We start from the raw sequence: 17,119 nt of genomic DNA on the forward strand, positions 1-17,119 counted from the left end.
AAACAGACAAATAGGCTAATGAAACTGAAGATAGTCAACAACAAATTTAAGCTTTTGTAATCACTTGATATCAGTTATTAAACTAAATTTCAAGACATATAATTTGAAAATATAATTGGCTTTTATCAGTGACTCATGGAGGAAACAGCATGGCATCTAAAATAAAAGGGGCTCCACTGGGCCTGCAGAACAGTTGGGTTCTGTAAGATGTTTTTAGCAAGAGCAGGGAATCAGGGTGATATAAAACATGGACTGATGAACAAAAGGTTGCTTCAGGTTACTTTCCTTATAAGGATAAAGTAGAAGGGAGGTTCTTATAAGCTAACTGAGCTGACTGTATAGTATCCTTTCTGATTGGTTGCTGTGAATATTTTGTTCTTAGGAAAACCTTTCATGTAAGATTTTCCTGCTTCTTTAAAGCTTCAGTTTCACTAGATGTTAGCCAGAATTACTTCATTTTACTTTGGTCCATTCAGACTTACTGCAGAAGCACAATCCAAGACACTGGTTTTTATAAATTTTCCTTGAAACTGTGAAAGTGCAGTTTTCTATCTAAAATGTCAATAATGAATGCCACAACATGTAGATATTTTTATTTAAACTGAATTTTGACTATTATTTCATTTATATATATATATATATATATATATATATATACTTGTACATACTAGATGTGTATGTATATAATGTAATTGACTTCAAATTAAAGTAAAGCATTTCATAGGAAAAACTACATTAATTCCAAAAAGACTTGGTACCATATGTACTCTTTAAAATTAACATATAATAAATGATATCATTAAGAATGCTGATAGGTAAACTTCAGCAACATATACAGATAGTGAATAGAAAGAACCAATGCAATTCAATAAGAATTGGATAAGGAAAAATAAAGGGCACCAAATTTTAAAAAGGCACAAAGAACTTGGATAAACACTTCCCAAAACAGACACCTAGGTGGCTGACAAGCATAGTCAAAAGTTCAACAAATCACCACTCATCAAGAAGAGCGGATCAAAACTATAACAATAAAAAAAAACTTAACGGAATAACCGCCACTTATATTTAGTGAACAACCTACATTTCTGAAGAAATGAAGTAACTTTGTCTCTGCTAAATTGCTTATCAAAGAACAAATTAGTTCAACTGTTTTCGCAAACTTCTGGAAAGATCAATACATAGCAAACACATTCTTATCCCATAACTCCAAAGTTGTGCTACATTAGTTTATCCCAGGAACTCCAAAAAGAGCAAATATTCACAAAATCTCATGAACAAGAATTACATGAATACTGTTTAACAGTCAAACCAAAATTAAAATGATGAAAATACTTTCATCATTAGAATGGATGAGAACATAGTCAGCTGGCTGGTGGACGGTTTGGACGATCACACACAGAGTCAAGGGACGAAGAGTCTGAAAGTTTAGTCTATGCACTGGGCTCAGAAGGATCCACTCATAGACCTGTAGCTCTGTGTAATGTTCCGTGCTAGCTGATAATAGGAGGCTGCAGGGTCTGTGGCAGAAGGATGAAGAGTCTGCCCCAGGAAGAGTTTGAATGGATGGAAAGGGGTTAACCTTATAGATCCACTGGGAGTAAAAGACACAGAAAAATTCATCCAGAAACTTCAAAATACGTATTTTCTCATCAGCAGAGAGTCTGTTCTCAGAGATACATCATATGGTAGCCTTCAAGTCTCAACAATGAAGACCTAGTGATATCCTTTCTCAAAATTAAAAATAATTTAACGGGCTGGAGATACAGCTTGGTGAGAAGAAAGTGATCTCAATTTCTGTACCATGGAGAGGGGGATTATATATATATATATATATATATATATATATATAGTCAGCTGGTCAGCTGGCCCCGAGGAATCAGGACGTGGGAGGCTGTTGTGATTTTGATAGTCTTCGTGTGGTTTCCCCTGAAGCCCAGGGGTAGGGTACCCTCTATATGGGAGCATTTAGGATCACTAATCACAATCCAGCCACCAGAATGGCATCATTTTCTCCAGTGTTCTTCCTAATAGATGAGAAAACAGGGTTGGAACAATTACCCTGTTGTTGCTGAAGGCGGAGCACACAGCCAGCAGGATCCCTTCCCAGTGAAGAGGTTTCCTGCCTTAAACATTAAGACAGGATCAAGGAACTTGAAAGTTGACAGTGGCAGCCTGCTTTGGGACTTGAGTCTTTTGACACCCATTTTGTTTTGCGCCCCTCCCCCTTTTTTTGGATGTCCTAGTATTGATTGATTGACCGCTTGATTGATTGATTGATTGATTGATTGATTCACTTTTAACAATAAGAAATCATCACTAGTCGATACATTCACCACACTCTGTGCCAAGACAGAACCTTCACCTCTCATACTTCAAAACACATCACAACAATAACTTCAAACCATAGAAATCGATGTATTTGGAGTTGATTCCAAGACGTGTTCATAAACCAGGATCAGTGCAGGTGCACGCATACTTCCGGTGGGTGGACAAACTCTAATCAAAACCCAGGACTGCAGGGCTTTATTCCTGCGGAAGGCACACAGGCCTTTGGAGGGCAGAGTAATCACTGAAACCAGCAATGTGGAAGTGTCTGAAGCAGCAGGGAGGAGCCAGCAATGGCTCTAGAGAACTCCACCAACATAACACTAGTCCCAGCCCTCTCACCTAGAGGCCAAGATCAGCTCCATATCCTGTACATTTCTGGGATATAAAACGAGCAGTATCACAGAACGGTAAACACCAGAGGTATTTTATTACTTTTTTTTTCCTCCCTTATTTCTATGATTGGCTATTCCTTTCCTGTATGATTGGAGGTCATCTGGTTTTGTTTTGTATTTTGTGGTTATACTTGTTTTAGGGATTTTTTTCTCTTTGCTGGTCTCCCTTTTTAATTTTTTTCCTTTTTTTTTTTCTTATTTCTCACTATTTAGGTTTCTTTCTCTTCTTTTTCATTTTCTTCTATTGATTCTCTTTTTAATCTTTACTCAATTACTTTTTAAATTTAAATTTTCAAGTGAGTAAACATTATCTCTTCTCTTTTTGACTACTATTTTGCATTCTATTTTATTCCCTTCCTTGCATGTCCTCCAGTTACCCAAAACTTGGGTTACCATTCTTTGACTTCTATTGTTGACTATACTGCATTAATCTCATTTATTGCTTTATACTGTCCTCTATTCACCCTAGCCTCCTCCAGAAGAGTAAAAACCACTCTATTAAGGAGAAAATCACTGCATACAAGTTCATCGCATATATTTGATCTTTATATAACTTTTGAGTTTGCTCCTGTAGTTGGGGGTAGCAGGTTACTGGCCGCCATAGTTTGTCATTAGTTAAGTTGTACTTGAAACTATTGTTATCACTAGCTGTACTGCTTTAACCAGGATATCATGCATGTTATAATCTGTTTTTCTCCCCTGTATTATAACACTGTCATTGTATGGGTTCATAATCATAACCCCAGCCAAGTACCAAAGGATTGGGTGCTGAGCCATATAATAACTTTGCATTCTTTACCAAATGGGAAGATAGTTCCTTTAGATAGCTACAAAGAACCACCTACAAACCTCAATACTAGTGATAAAGTTATCATAAGAAGCATCAACATACAAAAAAAATAAAATTAAAATTAGAAAACAACAAGACACACAAGGTAAATGCAACTCCAGACCCCCAACTCACCAGGGCAAGCACAGAACACAATGAGATAGATGAAATTAGAAGCCAGACACTGAAAATTTCTGAAATGATAGAAACAGAGGTGAAAAAGCAAGTGAAAAATCTATAGAGAAAATAATCTTTCAGGTATAAATGAAATGATCCTTAAAATCAACGATATTAGAGAAGACATAGATAACAGGATAGATGAATGCAGAAAAATTATGGAAACAAAAAATGCCCAATTTAGGAAAGAAATGGAATCCATGAGACAGATCCAAACAGAAATACCAGAGATTAAGGCCTTTATTGAAAAATATGTGACACACTGAAAGGAGAGGATAGAATTTCATATCTTGAAAACATAATTGCAGCTAGTGATCATGAAAAAAAAACATATCTTAAAAATAGCAAGACATCATGAAAAATCAATCCTAAGGCTTTGACATGAAGCAAAGAATAATAACACAAGATTTATTGGGGTCAGTGAGAAAGCTGAACACTGCACCAATGCTATAAAACATGCTTCACAAAAATAATGGTAGAAAATTTGCTGTGTGGATAAGAAACTTGACATACAAATGAATGAAGCATATAGAACTCCAAGCAACTATAACCAAAATAAAACTACACTAAAATATATAATAATAAAGACTTCAAAAGTTAAGCACAAAAACAGAATATTAAAAATATTTAGAGAAAAGAAACACCACTTATAAAGGAAAGCCCATCAGAATCATGGCAGATTCTCAATACAAATCTTCAACTCAAGATGAGCTTGCAGTAAAGTATTGCAAGTCTTGAAAGAAAACAACTTCCAGGCCATATTGATGAACATTGCTATACTATGTTTTAAAATTAATGAAGAAATAAGATATTTCCATCACAAAAAGCAACTGAAGAAATTCATGACCACCAAACCAACCAAACAAAAAGTACTGAACGATATTCTAGACAGAGATAAAATGATCACAGTTCTAAGAACAACATCTGAATGGAACCACCAGGTAGGGAAAGCAATTAAACAGAGGGGAAATGCAAGGTGTGAACAGCAAGAAAATGATATGGCAAAGGTAAGCCAATACATATCATCAATGATATATGTGATAACCTTCAATGTAAATGGCCTCAATTCATCAATCAAAAGAAACAGACTGGTAGAATGGATCCAAAAATATGTGGTATACAAGCAACACATTTCACTCAAAAAGAAATTCATATAATTAAACTTAAAGAATGGAAAACAATACTCCATGCCAAAGGAACTCAGAAAAAAAAAATAAGGAGTAGTTATTCTGTTGGCAGAAAATGTGAACTTCAAATCAAGAATGATCAAAACTGAAAAAGAAAGTCACTACATACTTGTTAATAGAAAACTTCAGGAAGAAGAGATAACAGTCATAAATATGTATGCAACAAATATGGAGCACTCACTATATAAGATAATTACTAATAGACATAAAAATCAAATAAACAATAACACAGTTGTAATTGGACAACTTAATAACCCATTGTCAAAAAGAGATAGATCAACTAGACAAAAATTCAGCAAAAAAAAAAAAAAATCAGAACTGAACCAAACTTGTGAAAAAATGGACTTAGTAGATGTTTTCAGTATTTCACCCAGTATCATAATATACATTCTTCTCAGATGCATATAATATGTTCTCCAAAATAGATCACATAATAGCCCACCTTACATGCTTAAGTAAATGCAAAGGAATTGAAATTATCCATTATATATTATCTGACCATTGTACAATGAAATTGGAAATTTATGGCAAAAGAAACTGCAAAAACTTCATAAACGCATGGAAGTTAAATAACACACTCCTCAACAATCAGTGGGTTACAGGTGAAATTAAGGAAAATTTCAACAATAATTGCAACTAAATGAGAACACAAATACAACATACCACATCTTATGGGGCACATTAAAAGCAGTCATAAGTGAGACATTTGTAATGGTAAACTTAAATCAGAAATACAGAATGACCACAAGTAACAACCTAATGCTATCCTCAAGCTTCTTGAAAGAAAAGAGCAAGACAAGCCCAAAACCCATACAAGGGAAGAAACTGTAAAGACCAGAGCAGACATGGGCAGGTTCCTAGATATATAGGAATTACCAAAGCTAAATCAAGAAATCATAACCATTCTGAATAACCCAGTATCAGTTAATGAAACTGAAATGTAATTTTTAAAAAACTTACCAATAAAGTAAGTTCCAGGTCCTGATGGAATCACAGCTGAATTCAACAAGAAATTTAGAGAATATTCAATGTGAATACTCCCTCATATTCCTGGAGGCAAGTATTACCCTGTTACTATAACCTGAGAAAGATTTAACCAAAAATAGAATTATAGGCTAACCCCCGTAATGAACATAGATGCAGGAATATTCAATAAGGTGCTAGCAAATAGAATGCACCAAAACATCAAAAAGATTATACACCATGATCAAGTGGGATTCATCCCAGGTATTCAGAAATAATAAAACCTATACAAGTCAGTAAACATAATATACCATATCAACAGAGCCAAAGACAAAAATTGCATGATCATCTCAGTACATTTGGAAAAAGCTTTTGACAAAGTCCAACACTCATTGATGATAATAAAAATATCTACAGAAAATTGGAATAGATGATATTTACTTTAATTTGATAAAAATCACCTTTTAAAACCAATATCAAATATCATACTAAATAGACAAGTTATATGCAAGTATGTATAAATGCTTTTATTTATGTTATTTACATATATATTTAAATATAAGAAACAAGTTCTAATGTTCACCAATAGATTAGGGTGACTATAGTTAACAATAATCACTAGAACAAAGTTTTAGAGTGTTCCCAACACAAAGAAATGGTGAATGTTGAGAAAATGAGTATGTCAATGAGAGGAGTGAATATATGTAATGATTTGACCTTTACACATTATATATTCATCAAAAGAACACACTGTACCCTTTAAAAATGTAAATTATTATATGTCAATGGAAATAAAAATTTAGAAAACCAATAAATTGCAATAAATGAGCAATATAATTGTTTAAATATTACATTTAAAAGTTCATGATATTTGAAATTATATATTCAAACATAAACATTATATCATCAGTTTTTCTTTCTTTCTTACTGTCTTCTTCTTTTTTTTTTTTTTTTGTACCAGGAATCAAACGCATGATCTCATGCTTGCCAGGCAGGCAGTTATGCCACTGAGATAAATCCCTAGGTCAAGTCTTATTTATTAATAGTGAATAAAAGTATTTTGGTACAAATGTAGAACAAAACTGAGGATTATATACACTGTAATGTAAGCAGCCTGGATTATGTAATTTTGTATAGATATTTCTGGTCTCATTAAAATTTCCTAAAATTAAATTAGTATATCAACATGTACTAATTCATATAACGGTTTAAGTAAGAAATGTGATTTCTATATGATCTTCCATATGTTTCATCTCAGGTTACATAATGTGAGAATAAGTTACACTACTGTTGAATTTTAAATTCAGATTTTCCTGTTGTTCTATGACCTTATCCCCGTACTGCACCTTCTTTCTGCCAATGACACTATATCCAAAAAAGCCAATTAACCTGCCTTTTTAACCTCAAATTCGGTTACTCGGAAGATTCATTAGTGAATGCCTGTAGACTGTCACTAGGGACTCTGTTTATTCATTTAGTTGCTTTTTATAGAATGAAGCAAATGTTGTGCTGGCATACTAAAGTGCTCCTTTGCTCATAGAAGTGAGTATGGCAGCTCTCCAAAAGTCAACTTTTAGAACATACTGTTTTCTTTTACTTTTTTCCATTTTCTTTTAGGAAGTAAAAATAGTGTAATAATGAAGTCCAACTAACTATTTAAAAATGACTATTTCTGTGATGTTTGTGCATCCTAGAGTTGTCAATGAATTGGACAATGGATTCATCTCAACTGGAATTTTCAATTTGAGAATTTTAAGATTTCATGTGTTTCCACAACCAATAGGAACTGTGATTGAGAGTCATAATAGTAAGTGGAATAAAGTTTAATGTTTTAATTAGATTAACTTTTGTTTGATAGAACTTTTATTATGATTTAAAAAAGAAAATGTATTGTAACTACCTCTTGAAAGTAACAAATATGAATGATAATTTCCCTGTTTGGTAAAGCTTTCTTTTTATTTTAAAGACTATTGTTTTTAAATATATAGATGTCACTTTTGGAGATGTTTATGCACAAGAATATAATGAAATTTGAATATTAAAATTTGATACTTACCCAGAAATATTTTACATATATTGTCAACTTCACATCTAAAACATAGCCTAAAGAATATATATTTCAATAATATATTCACAAAAATATACAATGTAACATAATTACATAAATATATGTGATATATTGCATATATTATGCATGATGTAATATGTATTTATATAAAATTCTCCCTCAGTCCTGCAAAGCATAAAAAATTGGTGCAAGTTGTGTTAATTTATTAGAGAACTCTATCTTCATTAACATATACCTTTTGAGAATGAAATAAGCCAAAAACACTCATAATTACAGCATTTACTAATATTCAGTGGTGATAGGGCTGATTAAGTTTACTTGGCGATGGGTTTTGTGAGACATTAAAAGAAAGGCTGGAGGAAAGAATTACTCCATAGTGTTTGACAGAAGAAATGCAGATTCTCTGTTATGATATGTGAAGGTAATAAAAGTAGAAAATTATATCTCTTCAAAAGCAATAATAAAAAATAAATTTGGCAATAGGCTCCAATTTATATAGAGTTAACATCAACTCACTTTGAATGAGGAGTTCAAAGAGAAAGAAAATTGGGTTATGCACAACCAATTAGAAAATATGCAATACTTAAGTCCATTTAGAGACATTCCTATGAAAATCAAAAAGTTATGTTTCTTATGTGAACTATTTGATTGAAGACACATACAGCATGATCTCCACAAGTCAGCATTCTCTACTCAGTGTAAGTATAGTGGCCTGCGTTCTATGCTAAAGGAGTGCAGTGATGAAGATTACAGAAAACCTCATCACTGAACTTGCAGGGAACTTTCTTAAAAGGCTTAAAACTTATGTTGAAATACAGTGAATACAATAGAAAAGAAGAAGTTACATAAGTTAAGGACAGAAAATTATTCCTCTGACAAAAATTTTCTAAAATATCAATCACATGAATCATGCTCAATAAACATAGTGCATTCCATTTATTAGAAGTAATTTATTGTTCTGACATACTATAATTGAAACACATGTCAAATGTTCAAATAGGTATGTCAGTTTATATTTGGGAATCAAGGAAATTTTAAAATGAAAAATTTAAAATTTAAAATGAAAGATATTTCTAAACATTGATACTGATGGAAATAAAAATTTATGACCATGTGAAAAGTGAAGAGAGATAAAGAGGACACTAAAAGATTTTGATAAATATTTTTCAAGGGTATAAAACAAAAAATTTCAAACTGAAGCTCTAATTACCTCTTAACTGTTAGATTATTTATTGTTTCTAATAGCACATACAACAGTCCTTCCAAATATAATTAATGATATTTGCTTGTGAAGATGTCCTTAGCCATGTCATAATTTTCATAATTTTCACAATAGTCATTTTCAATGTTTTGTTGTAGTTTGAGATTGGTCTATCTAAACTAAAATAAATTAAAATAAGGTTGTTAGGAGGAATGGAAAGAAAAACAGATAAAAGAAATAATGTACTTTTGAAGTTTATTTATCAAAGCAATTTATAAAAGTACAAATGTATACTGTGCAGAAATGTATTATGTATTAAATAATGAGTATTATACAACATCATGAACTTAAGTAATGAGTTATGGACACAGAAAACTAAGAAGAGAAGAGGAGTTAGGGGAGTTGTATGCATGTGTGTGTGTGGTTGAAAGTACTCAGGAAAGTAATCACACATGTACAATAACAAAAAAAAAAAAAAAAAAAAAAAAAAAAACGAGTCATGAGTCTATAGCTGAGATTTCAAGGGCCTACAGTGTACATGGAGTCCAAGTTGGTTAAAATACATCAGCACTTTAATAAACAACATGCTAAGCAAATACATCAGTGAATTCGTGAGTATGAGAGCATCTTTGCTTCCCCTACAATAATAATCCCATGAAAATCTAAAGGAATCCTTACAGAGTAAAGGACATTTTTTTTAAAAATACAATAAAGTAAATCTTCATAGATTTAAGATTGTTAAAATAATCCATAGCAAACTGTCTTTGGATCTTATATGCAGGTCTCCCAGAAGTCAGAAATCTGCAATGAGGAACAATACAGTGACAATTTTCATTTTACTAGGACTGACAGATGATCAACAACTTCAGGCTCTGATTTTTGTATTTCTCTTTCTTACCTACACGCTGAGTGCAACTGGGAATCTGACTATCATCATCCTCATCTTAGTAGATTCTCACCTTAAAACAGCCATGTACTATTTTCTAAAACATTTTGCTTTCTTAGAGATATCATTCACCACTGCATGTATCCCCAGATATTTGTATAACATAGCAACAGATGACAAGATGATTACTTATAATGCCTGTGCTAGCCAAGTGGTGTTTACTGACCTCTTTGGTGTAACTGAATTTTTTCTTCTGGCTGCCATGTCCTATGATCGTTACATAGCCATCTGCAAGCCTTTGCATTATGCTACCATCATGAGTAGCACAGTCTGCGGAAGACTTGTCTTTTGTTGTTGGGTAGCTGGTTTGTGTATTATAATTCCCCCTGTCATTTTAGGCCTAAATCTAGAATTTTGTGATTCTAATATTATCGACCATTTTATCTGTGATGCATCTCCCCTCCTGAAAATCTCTTGTTCTAATACTTGGTTCATGGAACAGACGGTTATCACTTGTGCTGTATTAACACTCATTATGACACTCATATGTGTAGTTCTTTCTTATGTTTACATAATTAACACAATTTTAGGGTTCCCTTCTGTCCACCAAAAGAAAAAAGCCTTTTCCACCTGCTCATCCCATATGATAGTGGTTTCCATCTCCTATGGAAGCTGTATCTTCATTTACATCAAACCCTCTGCAAAAGAAGAGGTCGCCATCAACAAGGGTGTGACAGTCCTTACAACTTCCATCGCACCTATGCTGAACCCTTTCATTTACACCCTGAGGAACAAGCAAGTAAAACAGGCCTTCAAGGACTCAGTCAAAAAAATCATAATATTTTTCAAGAAATAAGAAGATGCAGTGTCCAACATATTTTGTAAGTTAAAGCACAAACATCTTAGGTAAACTTTTTCAGAACATTGTCTCTTATCCTACACTAGTGACATCATCTCTGCAAACCTCTTTAAAATCACATCCTTCTGTAGGAATGCCAACAATCTTCAAAATTTAGATTCTGGTTTTATTTTTGAATGAAAAATACCAAAAAAACCCCAACAACAGTCACATACAATTAAATGAGATAAAAGCAAGTATCCAATAAGTTTTTTACATTTCAATGAAGAAAAAAATGCAAAACTTTCATTTGATTTATTCATTTATTCAATTAATAAATGTGTATTGGGTGATTTCTTTAGGCCAGATGCTGTTTCAGGTACCAAAACTGAAAGAAGAAACTAAATTATTTACTATTAGAAAAAAAAGGGAAAATTCAAGAATAAATGCTCAAATTACAGAAAATGTTATATATATATATATATATATATATATATATATATATACATCCTGAAATATTATTCAGTTATAAAATAGATAAAATTCTATCATTTGCAAAAATATAGTTAGTACTGAGAATCATTAAGCTAAGGCAAATAATGTAGACAGACAAAGTAAAGTACATCTCTTGAGTATGGAACTAAGAGCTGATCTTAGGGATATTAAGGATAGAGAGCAGAACCTTTTTGCCTGCAAAAAGGTTCATCAGTGGATACTACGTTACAGTTTGAGACGAGTAAGAATTTCTAATGTGCAATTTCACAATGGAAAATAATGACATAGGGTATACTGCAAACATTAGAAGAAATGATTTTGAATTTTTGTATTCATATTTAAATGATTAATATTTGAGGACATAATTTTTTTTACTCAAATGTGAACACTGCAGAATGTATACATGTATTGAAGCATCACCTAATATACCATAAATGAGTACAACTTTTATATTTTGTTAAAAGTTTGTAAATGGGGGGCTTGGGATTTATCTCAGTGGCCTTGCAAGCAGGCGGTCGTGAGCTCGTCCCCGGTACTGGAAAAAACAAAAAACAAATAAAAAAAGTTTATAAATGATAAAGTTATAAAAAGGTTACCTAGCTGTGAAATAACTATTTTTGTTGTGAAAGTAAATTAGCCGGTTTATGTGATATACGTATATCAGAACGCAATATTGCACATCACAATTATAAACAATTGTTTGTCAATTAAGCTATCACAATAAATATGTATATATTTCAAAACAACTTTAAATATACTTGTTTTTCATTGTTTATTTTCAAGCAATGGATTCTACATGTTTCTACGTCAGGAAGAATTGTAAAGTCAAATCATTAATAGGAAAGAACAACTTGAAGTTGAGTTGAACTAACAGTGGACTTCCAGCTATAGAAATTTTGGACTATTACATTTTAATGCAGTTTTAAATATCAGATATGTTAGCACACAATAAAAAATTCACATTTCTGCTTCCTTTTAAAATGTTTAGAAATGAAACTAGGCATTTTTGTTGAATTTAGTTATTAGCTTTCACTCACAAGATTTTATGGTTTGCCTTGTAAGATAACATTCTAAAAAACAAACCATCAATTTTTAAATCAATATACAACTTATTCACTGTACAACAAATTGCTAAGGCACAAAAGACATATAACTGCCTTATATGATGTGAATTAATTAAAAGAAACTGGACTAGGACTTGTTTCTAACTTGAATTTTAATGATTTCCTTGAGTCTTTTTTAAAGAACCTGATGCTTTTTCCTGTCGCATGTTCCTATTTTTACTATAGTAAATTTGATTTTTTTCCCCTGAAGTTCATTACACAGAAGATTCATCAATGACTTTTGAAAATGGCCCACAAGGGACTCTTGTAGTTATTAACTGTGTTGCAAATCTAGCAAATGAAATAAATACAAATTGTAAAATTGATAAGACTCTCTCTGAAATACAATTCAACTCTTTTAAAGCCATCTGGAAATCCTATAAACCCATTTTTCTTTTCAGTGGCAGAAAATTTCTAGAAAGGCTATTTCTAAGCTTCTGATAAAACAACATTTCCTGTAAGAAAGTTTATGTATTTGATTAAAGATGGAAAAGTCTTGGAAATTACACATTCCCATGCTACCATTACTGTGGAAATAAATAGATTCAATCAATAGTTAACAGAAATAATCATGCTTATTTTTGACATTATGTCCATTTGTATTGTATCTATGACAATAAAATTAAACAACTATGAAAGATTATAACTAATTGCCAGAGTGTGAGTATCATAAATTCTGACATTTCAGTTACATTTTCTTTTTTATATTATATCATATATGCCTCTAATAAAAGAAGGTTTACTGATCATATGAAAATTTAAAAACAGAATTTTTAACTTATTAAACATAATTGTTGAAGTTTTAATCTTGAGTAAGGTTGATGGGTAAAATTATACTTGGCAACAATGAATGTCTCCTAACAGGATAATTTGAGTGCTCTGAAAAGTAATAATATCACATGCACACAAATTTCTGCCAATTAAAACCTAGAATTTAATTGTTGTGTATGTGTATCCCATGAAATTGGAAACTGGAGACATAGATATAATGGAAAGACACCATGGAGGAGAAAATGACTCCTGGCAGAGAAAGTGTATGCAGTATTTATTCCAGTATTTTGCGTATAGCAAATTTTCAATCAATTTAACATACTATTTTGCTTATAAAGAAATCAAGGAGAAATAGAATAGAGTGTGGAATAACAAGTTTCATTTCAGACTAATGTTCAGGATGCATGTGAATGTATGATTAAAGCTGGAAAAAGCAATGACTTTTGGAGATTAAGAGTTCAAGAAAATACTCAAAACAGTTTATTAAGTGGTACATTAAGAAATAAAGAAGCACTAAGAAGTATCAAAAAAAGAGATATCACAAGAAAATGAATGCCTAGGAATTAGAAAGCAAAATGATAATACGTAAATAAAACTTTTATCTGACTAGAAGGTAACTCATGAGAAAATATTATGAATATTGCTAGTTAAAAATATATGTCATACCTAGAAATTTCCTAAATTTCAACAGGATAGATACCTGATAAAATTTGGTATAAATTGTTTAATTAAAATCACAGGACAAAATATGATTTCAATATATTCACAATGTAACATATGGTAGAAGGATGAAAGGAACGTCATTGTGGACTGGAACACTGAAATAATTTAAATGTATTTATTTATATACTACACATTACAGGTGCTTTTACAACTACTTTATGTAATATTTAATTCTTCAACACAGTAGATAAATGGTGATATTACTTCTATTTTAAGTGACTTGACTGAGGAACTGTAAAGTCAAGACATAGGTGAAGAAATGGTTAATAGTTTAAATCTAAAATTTTTCACTTACTGTTATTAATTGCACTATTTTTGAGTGTGTTCCAAATCACGTTAAATAATCTAAAGACTAAAATCTATCGTTGTGATTTTTGTTTGGTACAAATTTTATACTTATCATACAACATTATTGGTAACAATAAATTTGTCACTAAAATGCTCCTGTTATGAATTAAAAATTGGTAGTCAACCTAACACCAGCTGAATTAAATCACTATGGTGCTGAACATACGTGTTCCACCTAAGGAAAGTTGCCAGGATAAGTAGAGATGTGGAGAAGGAGAAGCTAGGCATTGTGGATTTCTCTAAAGCTGGAAAAAGCAATGACTTTTGGAGATTAGGAATTCAAGAAAATACTCAAAAGAGTCTATTCAGTGGTACATTAAGAAGTAAAGAAGCACTAAGAGTTTGAGTGCTGCTGGAGGAGCTTCTCATGAATTGTTTCCCTAGTGTGAGTTCAACCATTGTCATCAGAGGAGCTTGGGACCTTGTTGGTGAGAGTGGCTATGGTTCACTTTGGGAGAGCTGTGGTTTTACATTGAGCAATGCTTCCTGGCTCCAGCAGAAAAGATGTGTGCCATTTAGTCTCCAGGAGCAACTTGTCATGCTGGATTTCTGGCATGTACTCTACTGTTCTTATCCTCAGATGAGCCTGGGACCTCTATGTCACGGAGGATGACTACAGTACTTTTCAGGAAAGCCCTGGTCCTTGTTTTGAGTGTGACTTCTTGACTCCCATGTAAAAACATCAACCTACTAAATTCCTTCACCCCACTGGCATAGACTTTCTATCTTCCACCACTGACCTTTGGGCCTTCCCATCATGGATCTATAGAACAGACTGGTATGAGTCCTTCTTGTGGGCTCTAGACCTCCAGTTTGGACTTGTGGAAGGCATTGTCATCGGCTCTAGGTTTTCATTTGGATTCATATGAGACATTGCTGTGAGATCCAAGCCCTTGGCTGAATATTCTATGTGTTTAGTGTTGTGGATAGATTTCTTGCACTTTCTTATGTTAAACTCTGGGTAACTACCATAAATAATATTATAAATTCTATGCCCTGATTCTAATTGTTCTCCTCACAATCCCAGACTACAACAGCACCTTTTCAACTTCATTAAAATAATAAAAGATTATAATTTTAAGTGAAAAATTATGAAAGACATAAAAAGCTGTGTGAAAGAAAAATCTTAATGAAACCACAAATGGTAACAATTACACCGCTAGAGTTCAGAATTCTGGCACCAAATGAAGAATCCGTATAAGTAAAATCAAATCATTTTATTTATATCTAAACTTCAAAAGAAATCAATATGCTAAAGTTTAAGATTCAGCCTTAGAGTTTACCTTGTAAGAAAGCACTCTTAGTCTTATAAAAACATAGCAGCAGAAACTACTGATTGTGAAAATTAAACGTGAAATACAAGCGCAATAGGTTTGGAATAAAATAAAGTGTGAAATAAGGAGCCAAGAATACTTTGAAATGTGATATAGAAAGGCAATTCGAGTTTTTAAATATTTATCTTAAAATGACCAAAATAATACAATTGTAGACTCTAAGCCACTTGTATATCAATAATTTTTGTAAATAAAATGTATAAATGCATATAAACTTGTTTTTATACTTTTTTCACTGCCACTTGCCATTTTACAGAAATATTTCTGAATGCTAGACCCTGAGTGAACAGAATTACGAGAAACCACACAGTTGCAATATTTATCCTGCTGGTACTGACTGATGACCTACAACTGAAGTTCATGATTATCATCTCCCAGATATTTGTAAATGACTATCCACATATGAAGCTTAAAATTTTATAGGGGACACATGATAAAATAAAAATGTCAAAGTATGTTTTATTTAACCATTGATATAATCATTTCAGCCTGTAACCAATATAAAACTGTTGAGATATGTATGCTTCTGCCCCTTGAAATGTCATGGAAGGTTTGTTTTACTTCCTTGAGTCTCAGAGTGTAAGTGAAGGGATTCAGAACAGATGAGGTGATACAGTCAGTATTTGACACCATCAACATCAGCCATAGATTCTTTTGTCAAAAGTTTAAAGTGATATGGATAAACCTTCTTTAGGCTTTTAGCTACACTGATTTGTGTGGCTAACTTACATACATTCCATATTTTAAAATTTTCTGTATTTTATGAATTTCCTCACATTTTAATTTCACAACAGACAATGCTATATTTATAGGTAAAGGCAGAAAGAAATGCAAATGTGAACACATGACATTTTTTTGCAATTTTACTAGTATTTTAGCATTTTATTTCATATAACTTCCATTCAAATTAATTTCTTAGTCCTGTAATTTTTAGAATATCCAAAATAGAAATGTTTCATATACTAAATAACTCAGTCTATGTTCAGGTATAAACACTTGAAATATTTTGTTTTAAAATGTTAACTTTTTTTGTTGTGTGCTGTGTTTATGGTTCACTTTTGATGTAATAATATGCTTATGTAATTCATTTGTTTCATGTACTTCTGTAATATAAAGTATGAAAAGGCAGTAGTTTGTGGCTTTCCTGTCCTGTATTCTGTGCCTGAAATAGTGCTTAGCTTTTAAAAAGGCTTTGAAATAGTGGAATTGGAAAATGCAATAAACAAAATTGATCAGTGTAAAATCTGGGATACAATCATTGATTCTACAATGTCTGCTTTTGTTTTACTTGTATTTACAACTTGCTAATATGTAAAGCCATTCCTTTGTTTGCTAGAAATATGTTTTCTTACAGAAAAAAAGCTGTCTTGAAGCAGTTTCCTTACAAGAAAACTCATGAGGTAAAAGCTCAGAGATAACAAAGTTAGAAATCAATGAATTTTATGAAAACTATTTCTTTTACATTAGCAAATTCTC

The 17,119-nt window shown here is 32.0% G+C and overlaps 1 protein-coding gene across 1 annotated transcript; it reads left to right on the forward strand.

The window, feature by feature from the left end:
• Nucleotides 1–9,951: 9,951 nt before the first annotated feature.
• LOC100722471 (olfactory receptor 6C2-like) lies at nucleotides 9,952–10,887 on the forward strand. Its single transcript, XM_003476226.3, has one exon. It carries the CDS (start codon nucleotides 9,952–9,954, stop codon nucleotides 10,885–10,887), a length of 936 nt encoding a protein of 311 aa, XP_003476274.1.
• Nucleotides 10,888–17,119: the final 6,232 nt, after the last annotated feature.

Source organism: Cavia porcellus, unplaced genomic scaffold (assembly GCF_034190915.1).
Source record: "Cavia porcellus strain 051 isolate PalLab524CR breed Dunkin Hartley unplaced genomic scaffold, mCavPor4.1 scaffold_8, whole genome shotgun sequence".
Lineage (NCBI taxonomy): Eukaryota > Metazoa > Chordata > Mammalia > Rodentia > Caviidae > Cavia > Cavia porcellus.

Excerpts from the sequence above, each read along its gene's own strand:
- LOC100722471 (XM_003476226.3), top strand. The coding sequence starts at position 9,952 with ATGAGGAACAATACAGTGACAATTTTCATTTTACTAGGACTGACAGAT.